The sequence below is a fragment of the Formica exsecta genome, unplaced genomic scaffold (assembly GCF_003651465.1).
Source record: "Formica exsecta isolate Colony F162 unplaced genomic scaffold, ASM365146v1 scaffold281, whole genome shotgun sequence".
Lineage (NCBI taxonomy): Eukaryota > Metazoa > Arthropoda > Insecta > Hymenoptera > Formicidae > Formica > Formica exsecta.
The window spans coordinates 1-23,018 of record NW_021850073.1 but is presented as its reverse complement, the minus strand read 5'-3'; the positions used below and the strand labels follow the sequence as shown (position 1 = coordinate 23,018).

Below are 23,018 nucleotides of genomic sequence, written 5' to 3'. Positions count from 1 at the left end.
GAAGACCAGCGTAGGACCAGCCTCTGGCAGTACGTAACAATTTAAATTTCTTTCCATATTATCTAGTTTAACTTCTAGCTCAATTATATCTAACGGTTGCAATTCTATTTCGCCACAGCAATGGAAGATTACGTCACTTGATCTCATAGTTTTTTTTAGGGAAAATACGCTTTTACGTTTCTTCTTACATTACCGAACTACCGAATATTCCGACTTACCGAAAAATAGGTACCCGTGTCTATTTCCATTTCTAGTTTGATATCATCACAACATATAGTTTAATGAACGTAGGACCCTTCTATGCAATATTAGCTCAATAGAATAGAGAATAGACCTTGCTATTTTCTATGACTATATCAATATTTTTCGCTCCCGGCTTGTTTACATTTTTTTCACTGTACGCAAATTTAGGTAATCACTCTTTTTGTCAATTTGCTTCTGCTGCTCGTTGCTTGGTCCATCTACTTTGGTTCCTTCTTATAGATATCTAACGCTTTGTCTCGACTCCTTTATCCTGCAGGCTGATTCGATGTGTCTTCTTTTTTTACAAGATTCACGGGTTTTGAATCTATGTGTACAGTAGTGGGTCATATGATTCGGCTTGTCACAACAATAACACATTATTTGTGTCGATTTCAATGTCTTATTATTTGTATAGTCTTTCGATGATCCTTCCGTTGTCGGTTGCCTCGTGTGTTGTTTTTTGTTTCCTCTTCCTTGTTTGCTTCTCTTACTCGTGCTAGGTCTTAAGCAGAGTTGGGAGTTAATCAATTTTAATGTATTTGATTAAATAATTTAATTAAAATAATGCAATTACAATGTAATTGTAATTACAATGTAATCACAATTACTTGTAATTATAATTACTTATAATTACATTATAATTGTACATTGTAATTATAATGTAATCGTAATTACTTTTAATCGTAATTACATGGTAATTGCAATTATAAGTAATTGCGATTACATTTTAATCTACGGAAACAGAACTTCCCGAACTTTCTCTTTATAATATTTGAGGGTTTATTTACACAACTTATTCATTCTTGTTTCCTTCGAAATGACCAAGCATTAAGCGGTTTTGTTTTGTTAGTTTCTACTTTCAGTATATGATATCAGTCTAAAAATATGTAGTGTTTAAATAAACAAAATAATTACTCCAATTCTGCATCTTCGAAAACCTTCTCTCTTCCACCGCTATGCCGGTCTTCGACGTGAAAAAACCGTTCTTGAAGTGTTGAAACCACTCACGACACGTTCTTTCACTGATAGCAGCCTCACCATAAATATTTGAGAGCATTCGATGAGCCTCAGCCGCAGATTTCTTCATATTGAAGCAGAAAATTAAAACCTCCCGCAAATGACGAGAATTTGGCTCGTAAACTGACATTTTCAATCGAGAATAACTTTATGATGCAGACACAAATCGACTAATGTTTCTATGGGGTTATGTTGACAGATGCCCAAGTTTATTGCATGACTATGATCTATTTATTTCGACCACTACTTACCGCTAAAGCCATCTATAGGAAAACGGCGGAAGCAAAATTGTACACCTAATATATGTGTACATACTATAGAATTTCGATTGCACATAGAGAGGGCTATGTTTCGAAGTAAAAGATTCGAGTATATTTCATAAACTTTCAGTTACATTTTGATAATCGTACCAATATCATTCGTTATTGTAATTGTTCATTGTTTGTAATTTGTTTCATTCATAATAGTATAGTTTTTTATAATTACATTAAATACATGTTTTTTATAAATATTACTGTTGAGAAAATTAATTGTTTATCGCGTTGACTGTACATTGACTATACTAAGAAATAGACTGTACAGGAAGTTACGAGCCACACACGCACGATTTTACTAAACTGCGAATCGGTTTATTTACATTTGGGTATCACGTGATACCGGCGAATATCGCGAAGACAAACGACTTGATAGTCAGTCGCCATTCTGTACTAGCGAAAATCGGTCGATGAAAAAAAGAGAGCAAATAAAACGTATCTAGTCTGTGCTTTTTGTACAAAACGCGCAAAGTTTCTTTTCTGTCCCGGACACTCTATCCTGCCTGTCCCCTGTTAATTACAACCTGTTTTAACAGGTTATGGGCCCAGTCCACCATAACTGTGCTATTGTATAAATAGGGTGTGAGAGAGAGTGTACAGAAAAGACCGCGAGACGCGGTGAAATCGAAAGTGCGAAATCGACGGCCATCTTAATATACCGCAAGTGAGGTATCGAGCACATGCGAACGAACAATTACATATTCACAATATCTGAAGCCATCTGAGCAAGGAACGTGAAGAAATTTGATGGAACAAATTTCCAAGGATGGAAATTTCAGATTAACTCGTTATTTGTGGCGAACGACATCCAAGATGTAGTGGACGGCACGAGGACGATGCCGGTGACGCCGGCAGGCGCATCTGCGGCAGTCCAAGCCGAGCACGTGGCGCAAAGAAAGCAATGGGTGCGAGATAACGCAAAAGCAATGTTTTTGATCTCTTCATCGATGGAAGACGATCAACTCCAATGCGTACTGACTTGCACAAGCGCAAACACAATGTGGGAGAAACTGAGTCTCATACACGAACAGAAATCAGCATCTAACAAATTAGGGTTTCTCCAGAAGTTTCACGAGTATCAAATGAACGCGAGTGATACGGCTGTGCAACATGTGGCTAAAATTCAAAATATGGCGGGTCAGCTACGAGACGTCGGTGAGCAAGTATTGGATGCCACAATAATTGCCAAAATACTGGCGAGTCTAACGCCAAAGTATGGTACGCTGCAAACAGCATGGGACAGTATGGATCCTAATCGACAGACAATAGACCACTTGCAAAAAAGGTTGATTCCAGATGATATACGACTCAGTGCGGATAGTGATGCAGCGAGTGCATTGGCTGCGTCAAAAAGCAACAGAATTAAGCAGAAGTCGAGAAAACCGAAAAAGGAAATCGAGTGCGACAGATGTCACGAGATGGAACATTTTGCGCGGCAGTGCAAAAACGATTGACGAAAAAAGGACGACGGGGTCAAATCTCGAGATCGTGCGTTCGTTGCAAAAGGTGATGTAGACAGTGAAAAGTGCGCGCCAAGAAATCGAGCGGAGACCACCTGTAACCAAAAACAAGAACTGTTGGCAATGAGACAGAGTGAAGTCTGGATTACCGACAGCGGCGCATCGAAACATCTGACATACCGACGAGAATGGCTCACCGATTATCGAGCCAACAGAAATGGCGACACCATAGCACTTGGCGATGATGGAGTGTGCGACATTGCCGGTGATAGAACTGTGCTAATCAAAAAGCTGGTAGATGGCGAATGGCAAGATGCGCGCATTGAGAACGTATCATACGTTCCTAAACTGAAAAAGAATTTGTTTTCGGTAGGTGTTTGCACCGAAAAAGGATTCGAGGTGAGATTCCGAGATGACCGTGTACTTCTGGTGCGTGACAATAGAACAATTGCATCGGGAGTCAAACAAGAAAACAATATTTACCGAATGTTCTTTAAAGTAATAAAACCGGACAGTGTCGAAGAAGCAAATGTTTCACTGACAAATCTCAGTATGTGGCATGAGCGGTTAGGGCACGTGGGCAAGCGTGCGATTCACGAGCTCGTGAAGAAGGGTTTAGTGAACGGTGTGTCACGATCAGACAAAAGTGATTTCTTCTGTGAACTGTGCCAAATGGGAAAGGTTCATCGTCTGCCATACAAAGAGAATTTAGTGAAAGTGTCAACAAAGACCCACCAAATCACCTGGAGAGGTGATGCACACGGATGTGTGCGGATCGATGTCAGTAGAGTCACCCGGCGGAGCAAGATTCTTTCTGACATTCAAGGATGACGCAAGCAACTTTCGGCACGTGTACTTCATCAGACACAAGTTTGATGTATTTGAAAAATTCGTGGAATTTGAAAAGCTAGTAACGAACAAATTCGGGCAATCAATAAAAGTACTTAGATCAGACAACGGCCGCGAATTCAGCAACAGAAAAATGGACGAATATCTAGCATCATGCGGAATTAAAAAGGAAACCACCGCGCCATACAGCCCTGAACAGAACGCGAAAGCTGAAAGAGACAACCGCACCATTGTCGAAAGAGCTTGCAGAATGATTAATGCGAAAAACCTTCCGCTGAACCTATGGGCGGAAGCAGTGAACACCGCAGTATATGTCTTGAACCGAACTGTATGGTCAAGTGATAGAGTCACACTGTATGAGACGTGGGTCGGAAAAACTCCAAACCTGAAGCACCTAAGAATCTTCGGATCGGAAGCTTATGTCCACATACCGAAACAGTTTACACAAAAGTTTGACGTTCGCGCGCAAAAAGCGTATTTTTGTTGGATACCAGGGCGACTCAGCAAACTATCGATTGTATAATCCAATAACGAAAAAGGTGAGCGTGGCAAGGCATGTGACGTTTCACGAGCGAATCGGGAAAATGACGACGACCTTGAACCAACCGGAGGACTGCAACGATGGCGAGACAGTGTTTCCAGCAAATGAAGAAGAGGACAAAATTCCACAGCAAGAAGATCGAACAGCTCCTGAAAATGAGCAACAAATTGCCGAAGGGAGTGCAAACGGAAAAAGACTATCTCAAGAAACCCCTCGAGTTCTGAGAGACAGGTCGTCAATAAAACTTCCGGCGAGATTCGAAGCAGATGTGGCCGAATACATTACACCAAACACATATAAGGAAGCAATGAACGGAAGAGATGCCACGCAGTGGGCAGAAGCCATCCAGGAAGAACTAAAAGCACATGAAGAGAATCATACTTGGTCATTCGTTTCGAGAACGGCGGAACTCAAAACAATCGACTCCAAATGGGTGTTTCGACTGAAAGAGGAGCAAGAAGGAAAGCAACGTCGATTTAAAGCTAGGCTGTGTGCACGAGAATACATGCAACAGCACGGAATCGACTATACCGAAACGTTTGTTCCAGTTGTCAGATATGACTCGCTACGAGTATTTTTTGCAATAATAGCCACAATGGATCTCGAAACAATGCAGTTTGACATCCAAGCTGCCTTCTTATATGGAAACCTGAACGAGACGATTTACATGGAAGTACCAGAGAGACTCAACGTCGAGGGACAATCCAAGCATGGCGCAGCGAGTGATGTGGTGCGCAAACTCGAAAAATCGTTGTATAGCCTTAAGCAAGCCCCAAGGTGCTGGAACCTGAAATTCACAAAATTCTTAAACGAGTTCCAGTTTAAAGAATGCGAAGCCGACAAGTGCGTATTTGTCGGTCAGTTCGATGGAGAACCAGTGTACTTAGCCTTATTCGTTAACGACGGACTCATTGCAGCAAACTCAGTAAAGACTCTAGATTATATTATAAATAGATTAAGCGATACATTTAAGATAACGATAGGCGATTCTAGTATATTCGTAGGCTTACAGATATCTCGAAATCGATCGCGAAAATCTCTAGTTATTCATCAAAGCGCCTGTATCAAAAGGATAATCGATAAGTTTCGAATAGATAATACCAAATCTGTAAGCGTACCTGCAGATCCGCATGTGATATTGTCTCCAACAGAGATAGACAGTGAGAAATCGAGCAATATGCCTTACCGAGAGGCGGTAGGATCCTTAGTATTTCTAGCGGCAGTGTCACGCCCGGACATTTCTTTTTTTTATTTTGTTTATTTTTTTTTTTTAATTTGAAGAGTGTCTGGACCAATCCGGATATGGATTGACAAAAGACTTTCTTTAAAATAAATAAAGATCAATGTAGCTCGTGTATTGCAAAGCAATATATAAGAAAAATAAATAAATAATGGACCAACTATACCAGCTAAATTAAAGATGTCAATAATAAAAAACTTGTAAATACAAGATAATTTTCTTTAATTAAATGTATTTAATTCAAATAAACGTTTCGACTTTACTTAGTCTTCTTCAGTATAACGCTAAAAATATAAACATAAATAAATTCTTAATAAAATATGTGAAGGTTAACACACTCCTTTGAAGTAATCATGTCAATTTAAAATAAACATATAGAAATAAATACTTAAATAAAACACTAAGAAGAAGCTGTGACAAAATGTAAGAGCTTGGTCAGAGGTTAAAAATTAATAAAACTAATTAGCGACAATTAAAACTATTGAAGATAAATTTCGTTGGAAGGCGAGAAGTTAACTTTTAAATTGTCAGTTATAGTCGTAAAATTGTGTTTCCGGTCTTATACTGTTAAAAAACAAAATAAAAAGGTTGATGTTACCAGCTATTAATTTAGGCAAACACTAATTGGTTAATATTTTTACTTACAACCCTATGTCAATCAATCCCGAGGATGTCTTACATGTATTGTCTTGCTTCTTGTTGTTGTCGAGTCTAAATCGTGACTGTTAGTGAGTGTCAATAAGATGTTGAGTGGATATAAACCAAAAGTAAAAGAGCGGCGCTGAAAACAATGTCGGACGCTATATGTTCGATAATTCTTCGAGAATATCGAAATATGCACTGTCAAGTAATTCGGTGTCGGTATTAGAATTGATTCCGAATTTTTGTTCTTTAATGTGAATCATTTCCGAAATAAGTCTTTTATTGAAACTATTTTCAATATCTAGAATTCTTGCTTTATCCCAATTAAATGTGTGTTATAAGCTTAAAATGTGTTCTGAGACCATCGAATGTCTTGAAGAGTCGAGTTTTATGTTATTTATATGTTCCTTGAGTCTAGTGCTCAACTGTCTCTTTGTTTGTCATATGGAGCATCGCAATTATTACAGTTTATTTTATAAATTACATTGGTGTTAGATGGATGTTTATTTTTGTCCTTTTGTACTTTAATCATTTTGTCAAGTTTATTGAGACAACGGTATCCCACTACAAAGTCCGATTTTTTAATCGCAGATGTAACTAATTCTGAAATGTTGTTAATATATGGGATCACAAAATAATTTTTCTTATTTTCTTCTTTCTTTGTATTATTGTTCGTTGAATTTGTTGTCTTGTTAATGAGAGTTCTTATTCTGCGATGAATTGTGTTAAAGATGAAACGGAGGGAATAGCCATTGTTCAACAGTATCTTGATACTAATTTCTAAATTCTTCTTATGGAATTGAGGATGAGACAAAAGCATAACTCTATCAACTAAACTGTAAATGGTTTCTATTTTATGACACTTAGGATGATTCGAGAAATACGATAACATTCTCCCTGAGAATGTTTTTTTGTGAAACCAATCAATGTAAACGGAATTATCAATAATCTTAATTGACAAATCTAAAAAGCTGATGCTTCGGTCAACCTCGTATTTCACCGTAAACTGCAATCTTTTATGATAGTCATTGAACTTATTCAGGATGTTTATGACCCTATTATCCGGTGCAGCTAATATTTTATCGTCAACATAACGGTAATAAAATGGTAAATTCGTATCCAATGTGTTAAGAATTGATTCCTCCAAATCTTGCATTACTAGATTAGCTATTATCGGTGATAGTGGAGAACCCATAGGGGTCCCATATGTTAGTTTGTAAATATTGTCATTAAATGTGAAATATGTGGAGGATAGTATGAATTTAATAGCTGAAATAAAATCGTTCTTAGGGATCATGGTGTGTGTTTCAATGTGATACCATCTGCTGTTAATGCTATCGATTGCAAGATCTGAAGGAATGTTGGTAAAAAGTGATATTACATCCAAAGAGACTACAACGTCCCAATGTTTTTCCACTTAGTGTGTTGCACAGCTCAAAACTATTGTTCACATGGCTCTTGGCTCGAGGGATACTTGATGATAATAATTTATGCATATCATTAGCAATAGAGTATAAGGCAGTGTTGATCGAGGAAACGATAATTCTGAAAGGAATATTCTCCTTGTGGATATTTGGTAGGCCATATGCTTTGGGCAAGAGAAAATCACTAGATCGAGGACAATAATAATCCTTCTTAGAAATGTAATCCTTCTTTAACCAATCTCTTAACATGTTATTGAGATCTCTTTCGATTTTTAGAGAGGGGTTCTTTTTTATGATGGAGTAAGTGTTCTTATCCTTTAGTAAATCCTCTACCTTATTTATGTAATAATCTTTATCCATGGTTACAGTAACATTGCCTTTGTCAGCATGTGTAAATAGGATGTTTGGATTGCGGTGACAAAACTCCATTGTGGATTTACACATGCAATGCAATTTATCTTGTATCCAGTTTTTTTTAGATCTATTGCGTAAGAAATGGTGAAATTGAGGAATGATTATGTTACGAACCGTTGTTAGATTTTTTATATTAGTTCTTTTTGAGTTGCCTTTAAGGTCTTTGATAAACTCATGTATAGTCGTTTTTTTATTGTTATTAATTGGAAGGCTAAATTTACCACCAAGCTGTAAAAGATTTGAAACATTTGTAAGGATAACAGTGTCTGATAAATTATATAAATTAGGGGCGCCGCCCCTGCCTGCCTCGCGTACGCGGCCCGTAATTCGTTAACTATTTTGGCTTATAATTTGAAAACTAAGCCTCGGAAAAAATTTTGGCAAAGGAAAAATCGTCTTAGAATTGAGTCAAGTATATGACATTGTAAGGACAGAAAGTTGTTTTGAATCACCCTGTATACAGTAGGTAGAGAATAGGGCCAATGACACTTCCCTGTGGTACACCAGCTGATATCATTTTTAAATCAGAGTATTCATTATCACATTGGACTCTAAAATTCCTATTGGTTATATATATGATTTAAGTATTTCGTAATACTGCCGCGGTAGATCCCGGTGCAACTTGTATTCTAACCCTTTGTGCCATACCTTATCGAATGCTTGAGCAACATCTAAAAATATTGTTGCACAGGTTTTCTTTTCTTCAAAGGTTTTTTCAATTACATTGGTAATTCGATGAACCTGGTCAATGATCGAGTGTTTAGTGCGAAAACCAAATTGGTGCGATGGTATTAATTTCCTCTCTTGAATGATCGGCATGATTCTTTCCAATAATAATTTTTCAAATGCCTTAGATATGATGAGCAATAGAGAGATCGGTCGATATGATGTCACCTCCGTTGGCGGTTTTCCTGGTTTGGGTATGACTATTACTTTTGCGATCTTCCACTGCTGGGGTACGAATCTCAACTTGAGACATGCGTTTATGATGTATTGTAATTTGAGGAAAGCTATTTCAGGTAGTTCTTTCAGTATTTGTCCAGTGATATGGTCATACCCTGGGGCTTTTTTCATGCTTAGGTTACATATAATCATGTTTATTAATTCCTTGAGGGTGACCATTGATATAACCGTCTCGTCTATTTTTGATGCTATGGTTACATTTTCATCGGCCGGTTGTCGTGGAAAAAGCTTGAAGACATTTTCTAGGTGATTGGCGAAAAGGATGGCTTTCTGGCTTGCACTACGCGCCCATTGCCCGTCAGGTTGCTTCAAAGGTGCAGCTTGAATTTTTGATCTTTTGAGGTTTCTGGTAGCCTTCCATAGCGAGTAGTCCGTATCTTTGTCTGCTGTTAGTTCACTGAGAAATTCGTTTATGGACTTGTTCTTCATTTCGCGAATCAGTTTCTTAAGCTCATTACTTAATCTGTTGGTTATAGTTTTATCTCCAGGATATCTAGTTTGTTGCCATTTCCTACGAGCTCTTCTTTTAGCGAGGACTAATTCTTTAACTTCAATGGAATAAATTGTGACATGGCTAGGATTTTTCTTTTGGGTGGGGGGCGTGCTTTCCCGTGTCGCTTGTTGGATGTCAGTAATCAGCTGCTCCACCTCTTGTTCAATTTGTTCTTTCGTTTCCAGAGATGTTTGCATCTGTGAGAATGCTTCAAGTTTTTCTCTGAACTTTTCCCAGTCGGTTTTTTTACTAGCTAGTTTCGGGTTTTTTTTTAGTATTATTGTTTCACTCACCGTGAGTATGACTGGTGAATGATCAGATGAAAGATTGTCATTTCCTTCTACATGGATATAATTACTAGATATACCTTTGACTATGAAGAAGTCGATTAAGTCTGGTAATTTGATTGGGTCTGTTGGCCAGTATGTTGGCATTCCGGAGGAAACAAAGTCACACTTATATACTTTCCCTGCTTGGTATAGTTCTCTGCCTTCATTGGTGGTTAATCTCGAGCCCCAGTAAGTGTGTTTAGCGTTGAAGTCTCCTCCCAAGATAAAGTTATTTCCCAAGGTTTTAAACAGTTCTATATAATCGTTTTTCCTTGGGGTGTGTCTTGGTGGGCAGTAAATCGCTGAGATTTTAAGGTCTTTGTTTTTAACACGAATACAAATGGTAGTTACTTGCATCATTGGATTGCTCATCTTGGGCTCCTCAAAGTGAAATATGTTGTTCTTTATTAGTATTGTCGATCCTCCCCTAGCTTTATTCATTGGGTGAGGGGTATGATAACAGGTATATCCTCTTATTTTAATGTAGGAGCTTTCTGTAAAGTAGGTTTCAGAGATTAGACAAATGTCCACTTTGTCTTCCCCAAGGAATATTTCTACTTCTTGACTGTGTTGAAGTAGACCATTGGCATTCCAGGTTGCAATTCTTAATGTGGTAGTCATTGTTAAGTTTTATTTTCTTGTAGTCATCCTATTACTGGCCTCAAGGTTAGCAAGTCTATTTAGAATGGTTGTATTAGAGTTCTCTTGTTGCTCGAGTTTTGCAAGTATTATTTGCAGCATTTGGTATAAAGGTTGCACCTGCTCCATGTCTTCTTTGTTTGCATCTACATTTATGTTTTAACAGCCTGTGCATACGTTTTGTTAGCTATCTCAATTTGCCTAGTGTGAGTAGGTAGGTTTAATTCCGCCTTAGGTGCAGTCTCGAGTTCAGTTCGGGAGACTGCAGCTCTAGTGGTGGGACGTCTCTTACTGTTTTGTTGTTCTATTTTGTTTCTTTATTTTTGTAATTCCTTGGCTATTTCACATCCTCTGTAATTTGCCGGATTCTTACCTTTGCAGTTTACACATATTGGCTCTTCATGTTTTGATCTTTTGCACTCTTCAGTCAGGTGTTTTCCAGCACATTTTACACATCTGGGTTCTCTTCCGCAGTAGGACCTTGTATGTCCAAACCCCTGGCATCTTTTGCATTGGGGGATTACTCTTGTTCCTTTTTTTAACGGTTCAATTTTCACCTTGAGTTTTAATATTTCCTTTATAGAAAATATTTTGTTTATGTCTTCTCCGTTTTGGAAGACTAACATAAATAATGGTAGCGGCTTTTTGATTGCAGCGGCGCTGCCTCCTGGTCTTTCTTTCTTCAAAATATTGGTTACTTGTTCAATTAGTAGGTTTTTACTTTTTAAGTCTTCGATTATTGACTGTGATTGGCAGGTAGGATGCAGTCCTCTTGCCATTACCTTAATAGGTCTTAGTTGCTTGCTTTCGTAGGTATACCATTCCATATTGTCATCTTTTAGCTTTTTGTTAGTTTTCTGTAATCTTCAATATTACTCAGATTAACTTTAAAGACATCATTGTTTAGGGCTGTTGCCTTGAACTCAGGGTTAACATTTATCATATTTATAGGTGGCGGTGCAGGAGGTTTCTTGTTGCTTTGAGTTATAGCTGGTGTAATATTATGTTGTAGGTTTTTGGTTGGCGAGAGGTAGTTTCGGGACTGCCCTCTGCTTTTCTTTTTTTGTTGCTTCGTTTCTTTTTAAGGATCCAGTCTGTTTTTCTTGCAAGTTCTTCATCTGTGTAGTACTTATTTTCGTTCTGTTCCTTTGAGGGGGTAAAATTATTGTTTACGCTTTTTTTGTTTAGAAACTTGACCTCCAATTTTTCGATTTGTTGCCGTAGATTGGCAACAGTTTGTTCCAGTGCAATTCTAGTATTTTTTCTTTTTGCCATTCTTCGTATATATTTATCTCTTGTGTTTGTGTTTGTTCTTTAACAGTGAATAATTTATTCTGTTGTGCTAGTAAGTCCTCTTCAGGTATTATTATTGCTGAGTTTATCTTGCTAGGGTTTGTATTTCCTTGTCCATCTATCGTGTCCTTGAGTGCTGCCGTGTCTTTATCCCTTATGTGAGCCTGTTTTTTTTTGTTAGATGTATTGTTTGTAGCTATCTCCATTTTTGATCCCACGAGTATGGTGGAACTAATTGTCACCCCGGGCAGAGCCCTCTATGCCCTCGGAGGGAAGATGCTACCGGATAGTACTCCAGGAGACACATCTGAACCCCTGAAGGACCGTTTGAGACTGCGTTGTTTATTCTCCCGCAGCCATACACTCCTCGGCACGTCATCTAACACCTTGAGCTGAGAGTTGTTGGTTTTTTCGTTGACGGGATTTTCCTTTCCTTGGCTGGTCTGCTCTCGTTTTTAGGCGCCAGAGTTTCGCCTTACGTCCTATCATCTATCTGCTGTGACCGAAGTCACATTGCCCAGGGTTCGCGACAAGGACGCTAGATGATTGGACTTGATGGTAATGTTGTGGATCGCAACTCGGCGTGTCGCAGCATTTTATAGATACATACCCTCCAGCAAGATATGCATCACCGCGGCCTCTACCATCCATTTGAACCCCGGACATTTCATATGAACTCTGTTAGCAAATACTTAAGTAATCACAGTCACAAACACTAGCGTGTAGTAAAACGAATATTCGCATATCTCAGCGGCACAATAAATTACTGCATAGAATATAAAGACGGCGGTAGCAAGCCAGAACTAATCGGATTCTCTGATGCAGACTACGCGGGCGATGTCGAGACGAGAAGGTCTACCACGGGGTATCTTTTCTGCTTCGCAAATGGTGCTATCTCCTGGTCATCACAGAGACAAAATATGGTCACTCTAAGCACTACAGAATCCGAGTATGTAGCAGCATCGATAGCAGCGAAAGAAGCCATGTGGCTTCGAAAACTGTTGCATGACATCGGATGCCCATTCGCAAGCGAAACCACTTTGTATCACAAGCGTACAAAACATATAGATGTCCGCTATCATTTCATAGGAGAAAAAGTAGACAATAAAGACATAGCTATAGAATACGTTCCTTCCGAAAATCAGCGAGCCAATATTCTCACTAAAGCTCTACCGAAAAAGCGTTTCAAAAAATTATGTGTTAGTATGAATTTATCATCGATGTATGTAAAAACGCTCAAACGGCGGTAGTGTTAAGAAAATTAATTGTTTATTGCGTTGACTGTACATTGATTATACTAAGAAACAGATTGTACAGGAAATTACAAGCCACACACGCTCGATTTTACTAAACTGCGAATCGGTTTATTCCGTTTACATTCGGGTATCACGTGATACCGACGAATATCGCGAAGACGAACGACTTGATAGTCAGTCGCCATTCTGTATTAGCGAAAATCGGTCGATGAAAAAGAGAGAGCGAATAAAACGTATCTAGTCTGTGCTTTTTGTACAAAACGCGCAAAGTTTCTTTTCTGTTCCGGACACTCTATCCTGCCTGTCCCCTATTAATTACAATCTGTTTCAACAATTACTTATTTCAATAAAATAAAATCTAGTTATTAAATTAAACTGAGATTCATAAATATATATTGAACTTAATCCCATCCCTAGTCAAGGTATTAACCATACGTACTTTTAGACGACGCGTACTCTTAGTCGCTCTTATTCTAATTACAATGACAATTACAATTACAATTACATTTAATCAATTATCAAATAACAATTACGTAATTGTAATTTGTACACAATTACTTTTCGCAATTATCTCATGTAATTGTTTGCAATAATTAACAATTACAAAATGTAATTATTAATTGCATTAAGAATTACGTTGTAATTGTAATTTGTAATTGTTAATTAGATTACATTTTTGTCCCACTTTGGTCTTAAGGTATGAACGCCGCTCGTGGAAGGGGTATCCGTTACCAAATTCTCCGTTTTTGTGGCGTTTTTCTTCGCTTCTTCACATGCTGTTGCAATCTTATAAGCTTTTTCAAAAGTCAAGCCGTCTTGCCTGAAAAGTTTAATTTTAGTATCGTGTTCTCTTATCCCACAAATAAATTGATCACGTAATGCTGTATGTAAGTCGTTGAAATTACAATGAAGCGAGAGTTTTTTTAGCCTTGCCACGAATTCTACAATTGATTCCGTTTGCGATTGACTGGCTTGATGAAAATTGCATCTTTCCACCGCCTCAGATGGTTTCGGATAAATGTGTTCCTGTACTATCTTGATTAAATCTCCGAGTGCTTTGTCCTTAGGCTTTACTTGGAGCGCATAAATCTCGAATTAGTATATAGGCATGAGGGCTTACTCTCATGAGGAGTTCTGCTGTTTGTAGTTCTGCAGGTATACTTTTCGCTATGAAATAGAATTCTAACCTTTCAATATACATATCCCAGTCGTCCCCAATCTTGAATTCCAATTTCGTATTGCATGCCATTTCGCAATTTCTCTCTTCTTTTCGTGTGTTTCGCGATATGCTTCTCTCTTCTGCTGAATTAGCGGAGCTGCTTGCCTCTCTCGTAGTCTCCGTGTCAGTTTTTCTATGCTGCCTCTATTTTTGGATGAAATCCTTTTCCTTTCACTATTTTACTAAGCGCTTTTCGATGATCATCTATTAATAGTTTTTCATCTACCTGCTCTCCGTTTACTTTTAAATATTTTACAACATCTTGCTTTGATAGCTGGTAGATTCAACTTACTTTCCGTGTGACCCCTGCCTAACTTTTATCTATCTTTATTTGGCATATAGCACTGTTACCGCGTTTCGTTATCATTATCCTTCCGTTTACGATTTGCACTGCTTTTACTTTTCGCGCGTTCCTTTGTCCTCGTCGCCAAAATTGTTATGTATTTGCATCATATAAGTTGTGTATTAGGTGTGCGATGTTGGAATCTCGCTCAATGGATGCAGTGCCGATTGCCACGGAGAGACGAAATCCTCAGCACGTATCCAGAGCGGTCCAAATCATAACGAATGAGCCTCAGCTGCAGATTTCTTCATATTGAAGCAGAAAATTAAAACCTCCCGCAAATGACGAGAATTTGCACGCACGCACGCACGCACGCACGCACCCTCGCTTTACAACTACGGTGGGCAAATTAACGGTGTGTCGTAACCCGACCAATGGTGTGCAATTGAGCGGTGTGCAACTGAACGGTGTGCAACTGAGCAATGTGCAACTGAACGGTGTGCAACTGAACGGTGTGCATTTTTAGCCGTGTGCAAAGTTTCGTGTCCATTTGCAACGTGTCCATTTGCACCGTGTCCAATTGTACTGTGTCCAAGTGCACCGCTCCCTATATTACAAGGTAAGATGTACATGTGACTTTCTCATTGCTTAAACTGATATTTCATGAGCAATGAGCAGCAGCAGAATTTTAGTTACTAAAATCGATCCAATTACCGGTTAACTTACTAGCATCGATTTGGTGATGCCCATGAAATGTCACCTTTAGACGCATAACGATAATGTGAAATAGCGCCGTTTCGTTATCACGGTATGTAGCGTCAAAATATCGTTATTGACAGTTATGGAATCGCACAGTCGTTATAGGTGTCTCGTTACATGCAACAAAAGTCGGTATCGTTACCATACCGTTCCATGTTGCTAAAAATATACCGAGTTACAGAATCGCACTGCTGGCGCGGTAAATAATGCGCGAAATAATTATTATATATATGTTTCTTGTTTATTATGAACGTTTTGGTCCTAGTATTTGGACCATCCTCAGCAATTGCAAATAAAAAATTTTGTATTGATAATTTCTGTATTGACTCTTAATTAGCCCGCTATTCTTTACTTAGATATTTAATATATCAGCGCCTTTCATTTTATATTCAAAATAATTTACCTAGTGTTATTTTTATTCAATTTACACTCTCGTATGACACTATGCTAAAATCATACATATACTCCGTCCAGCGAGAGAATGACCTCGGCCTGCGCATAGGCGGGCAAAGTGGGGAGAACATAGCGAGGTACTCAATATCGTATACGTAGATACGGCTTCTATGGGTGGAGACCTGCGCGAAACGGACGAGTTTTTGTCCGACCCGAGGTCATTCTCTCGCTGGACGGAGTATAAGTATGTGCTAATCTAATCTCTTCTCCATACATTTGCATTTGTAATATGTTCACCTTAATTAATTTCTGTTATTTATCCGTAACTAACACAACTTGACTTGTTTTATTTGTTCTGCTTATACATAAGAACTTTTAATCGAGTACTATATTACTCTCAGTGTTATCTCTAAAGTTGAATACAATTAAAGTCATTTGAAATTTATATAAAACAGTTGATTGTTATATCAAGAAATGATAACAATTCATGTTAAAGAAGTAGTTTCACACATTATCAAAAAGGAAGAAATTGCATTTGCATATGTTACATTCTTAGCTCAGTTGATTTTTATTTTAGTGGCGATCTTTTTTTATATATTTTTTTAATATACAGGGTGGGCCAAAAGTCTGGATGCAGTCGAATATCTTGTAAACTATGCAATTTTGAAAAGAAAGTTTCAAATAAAAGTTACATGGTTTCGAGGAGGCCACATGATGAAACAATGGGCTTGACCTTGAGTAACCTTTTCAAGGTGAGGTCAATGTGATCGATGTTTTCTTAAACGGGACTCCCCATTTTTCATTACATATTCTTGTAGCTTATCTCGAGACCTTTTCAAAACACTATAATAAAGTATTTTTTCATTAAGTATTTTTCGAGTTATTTTATTTCTTAATCTGATATATTTTAATATAAAAAGTAAAATATCTCATAAAATATTTAGTTTTCGATAATCTTACCGTAATACTTTTATGTACAAAATAATGAGACAAATAAATTAGTGTAAAAAAACAAATAATTATTAAAAGAAAAATTTCACATGTTACATTCAGATCTAGAAATGTATCCTGAAAAGTTCTTTACGTATTATAGGATGAGTATATCAAGTTTTAACGCGCTTCTTGCATTAATGGCCCATATATTAGAAAATATGATACAAAATTTAAATGCGCCATTTCCCCAGAAGAGAGATTGATGAACATAGCACGCTTGATTGATAATCGATCGACACTTTTGTCAAGAAGCAATCGAGCTGTCTTTTGACTTTTTAGTCGAGTCGATATCAAGTCGATAAGTATGCGCGCTCTCATAATAAATCTAGGCTTTTTAATGATCGACGAAACTGTCAATCGACAAAAAGTTGATAGTATACGCCCAACTTAATATGAATTGTTAGCATTTCTTGATTTAACAATCAACTATTTTATATAAATTTCAAATGACTTTAATTGTATTCAACTTTAGAGATAACACTGAAAGTAATATAGTACTCGAATAAAAGTTTTTATGTATAAGCAGAAGAAATAAAACAAGTCAAGTCGTGTTAGTTACGGATAAATAATAGAAATTAATTAAAGTGAATATATTACAAAGACAAATGTATGGAGAAGAGATTAGATTAACACATACTTATGTATAATTTTAGCATAGTATCATACGAGAGTGTAAATTGAATAAAAATAGCACTAGGTAAATTATTTTGAATATGAAATGAAAAGCTCTCATATTAAATATCTTAGTAAGGAATAGCGGGCTAATTAAGAGCCAATACAAAAATTAACAATACAAAATTTTAGTATTTACAATTGCTGAGGATGGTCCAAATACTAGGACCATGTTTACGCAACAAATTGTAAATTAGCGCGTGAAGAATACAGTTAGCGAAAGTGAAGACGAAACGAATAAATAAATCACAATTATTTATATATTAAATTCAAATCTTTAATGATTAAGAAACACTATTTTTTTAATAAGCACAATTATTAAATTAACGACAATTACATTTAATAAAAAATTGATTCTGCGAGCGACAGACGAGATTATTCCGTGAGCAACGGACGAGATAATTCCGCGAGCAACAGATGAAAACGTTACGTTATTGATAACATAATCACGGCGAAGACTGTGATCGAAGTGCGGAAGTGCGCGTTTCGCGCTGCCTTTTATAATATCTTATCCTTCTAGAAAGATCGAAAAAGTTGCTTGGTTACTAAAACTTCCGGTAATAGGTTTTTGTCACCTGCTATTTGCAAAATTATTGATTTTTCTAAAAGGACAATTTTCGCGTTGTTTACTGCGGACGCGCTTAGCGACGCAAACAGCTGCCCTAGAGCGCCAGCGATGCGCGACAACTTCAAGTGCGTTCAATGCTTAAATATATTCGATTTCGAACAGACCAAAACGTTCACAATAAACAAGAAACATATATATAATAATTATTTCGCGCATTATTTACCGTGCCAGGCTCTTAATTAGCCCGCTATTCTTTACTTAGATAAATTATTTTGCTTGTCGAATTCTAGAGTAATTTTCAATCTTAAAGGGAGGACGAGTTAAGAATGTTGCCGTGGTCAAAGATCGCTATGTGAGTTGATTTTAGCAAGACATGCATGGACTGTGAAAGTATATGCGTTGATATCTTGAATAAAGAAATAATGGCAAACAAAAAATGTGACAATCATGTGTAGTATGATTCTATCATGTTTTGCAACAATTTTAGTCTTAATTTTTTTTGCATAAATTCTTACAAATTGTCTTTATAATTATCTATACTTTTTAATAAGCGTTAAGCATACTTTATATTATCGCCTCGAGTCTAAAACTATTTTAACATGTCTATTTTAAACTCATATAAATTTTTACTATATATCTAATTATTAAATGACTTTTTAGTATATAGGATTTCCAACTGCATTTCCAAATTTTATAAAAAACAAATGTACTTTCTAAAAATGGATATATCTGTTATTATATTAAATATAGAAATACAATATAGGATATGCAAAATATTGGAAACTTTTTGTAAAATTAGAATATGCAATACACGTGAATTCATATATTGCTAATATCCTTTCAACTAAAACAGTCTTTTAAAACATACACAAGTTCGCCTAAATACTAAATAACAACATTATACATAAAAGTTCTTGCTATTTAGTGGCTGTATTGAACTTAATATGAAATAAGAAAATATAGTGGCAAGCGCACACATAAGTGTAACAAAAATGACATGTAGGAACTAGATATACCAGATTAAACAAACTGAAAATTTCTGTGACTATTTTTATCTCTGAAAATAATAGTTAAATCTATAAGATAACACATAAAGAACATTGAACTGTTCAATGATTACTTACTTTGCAAAACCGATAAAATCTTCATGATTAGTGTATGCGAGCTCACAATCGACCAACAAAATCAACTTCTCTTTACACATTTGTTCGCGCTGCTTAACGTGCGTCGTTATGATACGTTCTGTCTCTTCCCTTAGTCTAGGATAATGCGACATCTGTAATTTTACACAAACCCCGGCATATAAAAAATGTATAATTAATGACTCACCTCTCACTATTTAAGTTTAATAATATAAAACATTGTTATTTTATCTTTTACTATTTTGTTACTATGTTTTGACTTACCCTATCTGTACAAATGCGTACAACATTGTTAAGTTCTTGCACAACTAAATCTACACATTTGAGACTTGGTTCTTTAAGTCTATTTATTTGCTTTTTGACTATTGGCTCGAAAGCCATATGTGGGGTGAATAATCCTACCCTGATACCTATCGTCAAAAAAAATGTTTATTAATAATTTGATATTTATCAAACTTTACACGTATAAAATTAGATGAAGCTAAAAGAAATTTACCATGTATATTTCTGATGGCAAAAGCAATTTCTCTCCTTAATTCTTTCTCATCAAATTCCATTTTAACAATTTCAAACGGGAGACGCTTGTGGAAAAGTTTGTTAATTTTCGCGCCACCACTGAGTTCATTAGTATTAATTTGTGCTGAACCTGAGCCTTCTATAGTTCTCTCAAAATCTGACCGAAGTTGTTGTATCATCCTTAAAAATAATTTTCTATTAATTTATGTAATATAATATATATAATCTATCATAAAATAATATTAATTACATAAATAATATATATATATATATATATATATATATATATATATATATATATATATATATATATATATATATATATATATATATATATATATATATATATATATATATATATATATATATATATATATATATATATATATATATATATATATATATATATATATATATATATATATATATATATATATATATATATATATATATATACATTTGAATTGAGAAACAAAAGCCAAATGATCTAAAACTTTAAGACACTCCATCCACAATATAGAAAGTATCAGGAACAAAAAGATAAATAGAAATTATGGTTTGATTTGCATAGTTGTTATTTTATGATAAAAATATGAAATATAATGCACACATTCATTGAAAGAATTTTAATATTACATAAACATGTAGATATATATGTGATATATTCTGCTATAAGATATACAGAGTGTCCCCAATTTAAATGTCGAAACTTTAGGAGCGTGTAGGGGAAATGTCAAAGCTTTAGGAGCGTGTAGGGGATCGATAAACTAAGACAAAAAGTCCTTTAGAGATCTGCTCGTTTTTGCTTCGTTTTGAAGAAAATCGCAAAAAATGAAACAAATAATTTTCACCAAAAAACTTAAAACAACACTAAAATTATCAGATTTATCAAAAAGTATCATAAAATAAAAATTGTGGAATTAAGAAAAGAGAGTAAGTTAAAATCCTTCTGAGGTAAAATTAGATTAGAAACAAAATTTCGCGTTGTTGCGTATTTATCTACAATCCTCTAATCGCGATAACGCGAAATTTTGTTTCTAATCTAATTTTACCTCAGGAGGTAAATTTTAACTCACTCTCTTTTCTTAATTCCATGTTCTACAATTTTTATTTTATAATACTTTTTGATAAATCTAATAATTTTAGTGTTGTTTTAAGTTTTTTGGTGAAAATTATTTGTTTCATTTTTTGCGTTTTTCTTCAAAACGAAGCAAAAACGAGCAAATCTCTAAAGGACTTTTTGTTTTAGTTTATCGGTCCCCTACACGCTCCTAAAGTTTTGACATTTAAATTGGGGACACCCTGTATATCTATCTATCATTTTTACAATACACATTTTATGAATGGAAGATGAACATTGGGTAACTGTAACTGTAAACCAGCATACTGCAAAATTCTAAATTCACTTACTGTAACATAGCCTTTGTTTTGATTGTAGGATCATCAGGTCTGAAATGTTTATACTGCTTGACATCCTTCTCTAAAGTTAACAGCTGCTTTTGTAATCTATCTCTTAGAGCTGGCAAGGTATCCCTGATATGGTTTGTTAACTGATTTCATGCAAATGTGTGGCACACTATTCTTGTTAAAGGAAACTAAAAGAGGAAACAAAGATACCTACATATACATTTGAATTGATCTGAAAAACAAAAGTCAAATGATCTAAAACTTCGAGACACTCCACCCACAATATAAAAAGTATAAGGAACAAAAAGATAAATAGAAATTATGGTTATATTTGCATAGTTGTTATTTTATCAAAAACATGAAATATAATGCACACATTCATTGAAAGAATTTTAATATTTTATAAACATGTAAATCTATGTGTGATATATTCTGCTATAAGATATGTATCTATCATTTTTATAAACACATTTTATGAATGGAAGAAGAATATTGGATAATTGTAACTGTAAACCAGCATGTAAAATTCTAAATTCACTTACTGTAACATAGCCTTTGTTTTGATTGTAGGATCATCAGGTCTGAAATGTTTATACTGCTTGACATCCTTCTCTAAAGTTAACAGCTGCTTTTGTAATCTATCTCTTAGAGCTGGCAAGGTATCCCTGATATGGTTTGTTAACTGCTGATTCAAAACTTTCTGCAAATATGGCGTACCCAACCTGTCTGCTAGATGACGATAAGACGGATGACTAAAAAGTAAAACAAAAATTATGTATTGTCAAAAAACAGAAAAAAGAAGAAAAAGAATAGTCATTCATAGAAATTATTTCCACAACTGTTTGTGTACCTGAGGAAGAACTTTCGCTCAGCAGCTAGAGCATTTTTTATATCCTTTCGTCCTTCTATATCTTTCTGACTTCTATTGACTACACCAATGTAACCTCTTCTCAACAGTAATAATTTATTTTCCAAAATATCTCTTGCATCAGTATCATCGTCCATGAGATCCAACTTAGTAATGACACCAATTGTACGTACACCTTAGAGTATTATACGTTAAATTAATATTTTCAATTTAAAGAGATATTAATAACAACACAATTACGTTGATTAAATACCTGGTAAATATAGCGAATAGGGGACCCAGCCCCAATGACCTTGACCTTGACATATGTTGTCAAGGACATAATTCTGAGTAACTTTTTCTTCTAATTTAATCGTCGCTCGTTGCTTATTAAAAAGTTATTAACAAAAAAAGTTTAAAATATATACCAAAGTACATGCACGGACAGGAAAAACGCGCGCGCGCGCGCTCACACACACACACACGGGGGGGTTAAAGGGGGCCTTCGGTCCACCTCCCGCTCCCGCCCCCCGCCCCCCCCCCCCCCCCCCCGCATCCGCCTCGCCGGTAGGCAGGGTGGACCTCGCTTTACAATGTAGCATGTACTTGGTAAGTTGTAAAGCGAGGTCCACCCTGCTTACCGGCGGAGTGGGTGCGGGAGGAGGGCTGAAGGCCCCCTTTGCACCACCCCGCCACCGTGTGTGTGCTTAGAAGAAAAAGTTACTCAGAATTATGTCCTTGATAACATATGTCAAGGTCAAGGTCATTGGGGCTGGGTCCCCTATTCGCTATATTTATCAAATACCTTGTGGATCCACCTCCTTAGTGAGTCTAAGAGCATCGCTGTTAGCCAAATCAGTGTTGGCTGGGGTAACTGCCAATATAAGACAATTTTCACGTTTGATAAACTGAAATATCATGCCTTTAATTTGAGCCTCTATATCTGCTGGCTGATCTCCGATTGGTATTTTTGTAAGTCCAGGTAAATCAATTAATGTTAAATTCAAGACTATAAAAAATAAAAATATTCATTATAAACCTCTATTAAGCTAGCAGTACCAAATCAGCAGAATCAAACTGGACCTATCAGATTATTTAGTAC

The 23,018-nt window shown here is 36.1% G+C and overlaps 1 protein-coding gene across 1 annotated transcript in view; it reads right to left on the bottom strand.

Moving 5' to 3' along the window:
- Positions 1-22,938, bottom strand: part of LOC115237179 (dynamin-like) — a gene marked incomplete at its 5' end in the record, with an annotated part of 61,483 nt that extends 38,545 nt beyond the window's left edge. Inside the window, 6 exons of the mRNA XM_029810061.1 lie at positions 19,129-19,280; positions 19,411-19,556; positions 19,643-19,842; positions 21,612-21,821; positions 21,920-22,112; positions 22,722-22,938. Of these exons, the coding sequence (XP_029665921.1) occupies positions 19,129-19,280; positions 19,411-19,556; positions 19,643-19,842; positions 21,612-21,821; positions 21,920-22,112; positions 22,722-22,938 (1,118 nt within the window). The remainder of the gene's footprint in view (positions 1-19,128; positions 19,281-19,410; positions 19,557-19,642; positions 19,843-21,611; positions 21,822-21,919; positions 22,113-22,721) is intronic.
- Between the last annotated feature and the right edge of the window lie 80 nt (positions 22,939-23,018).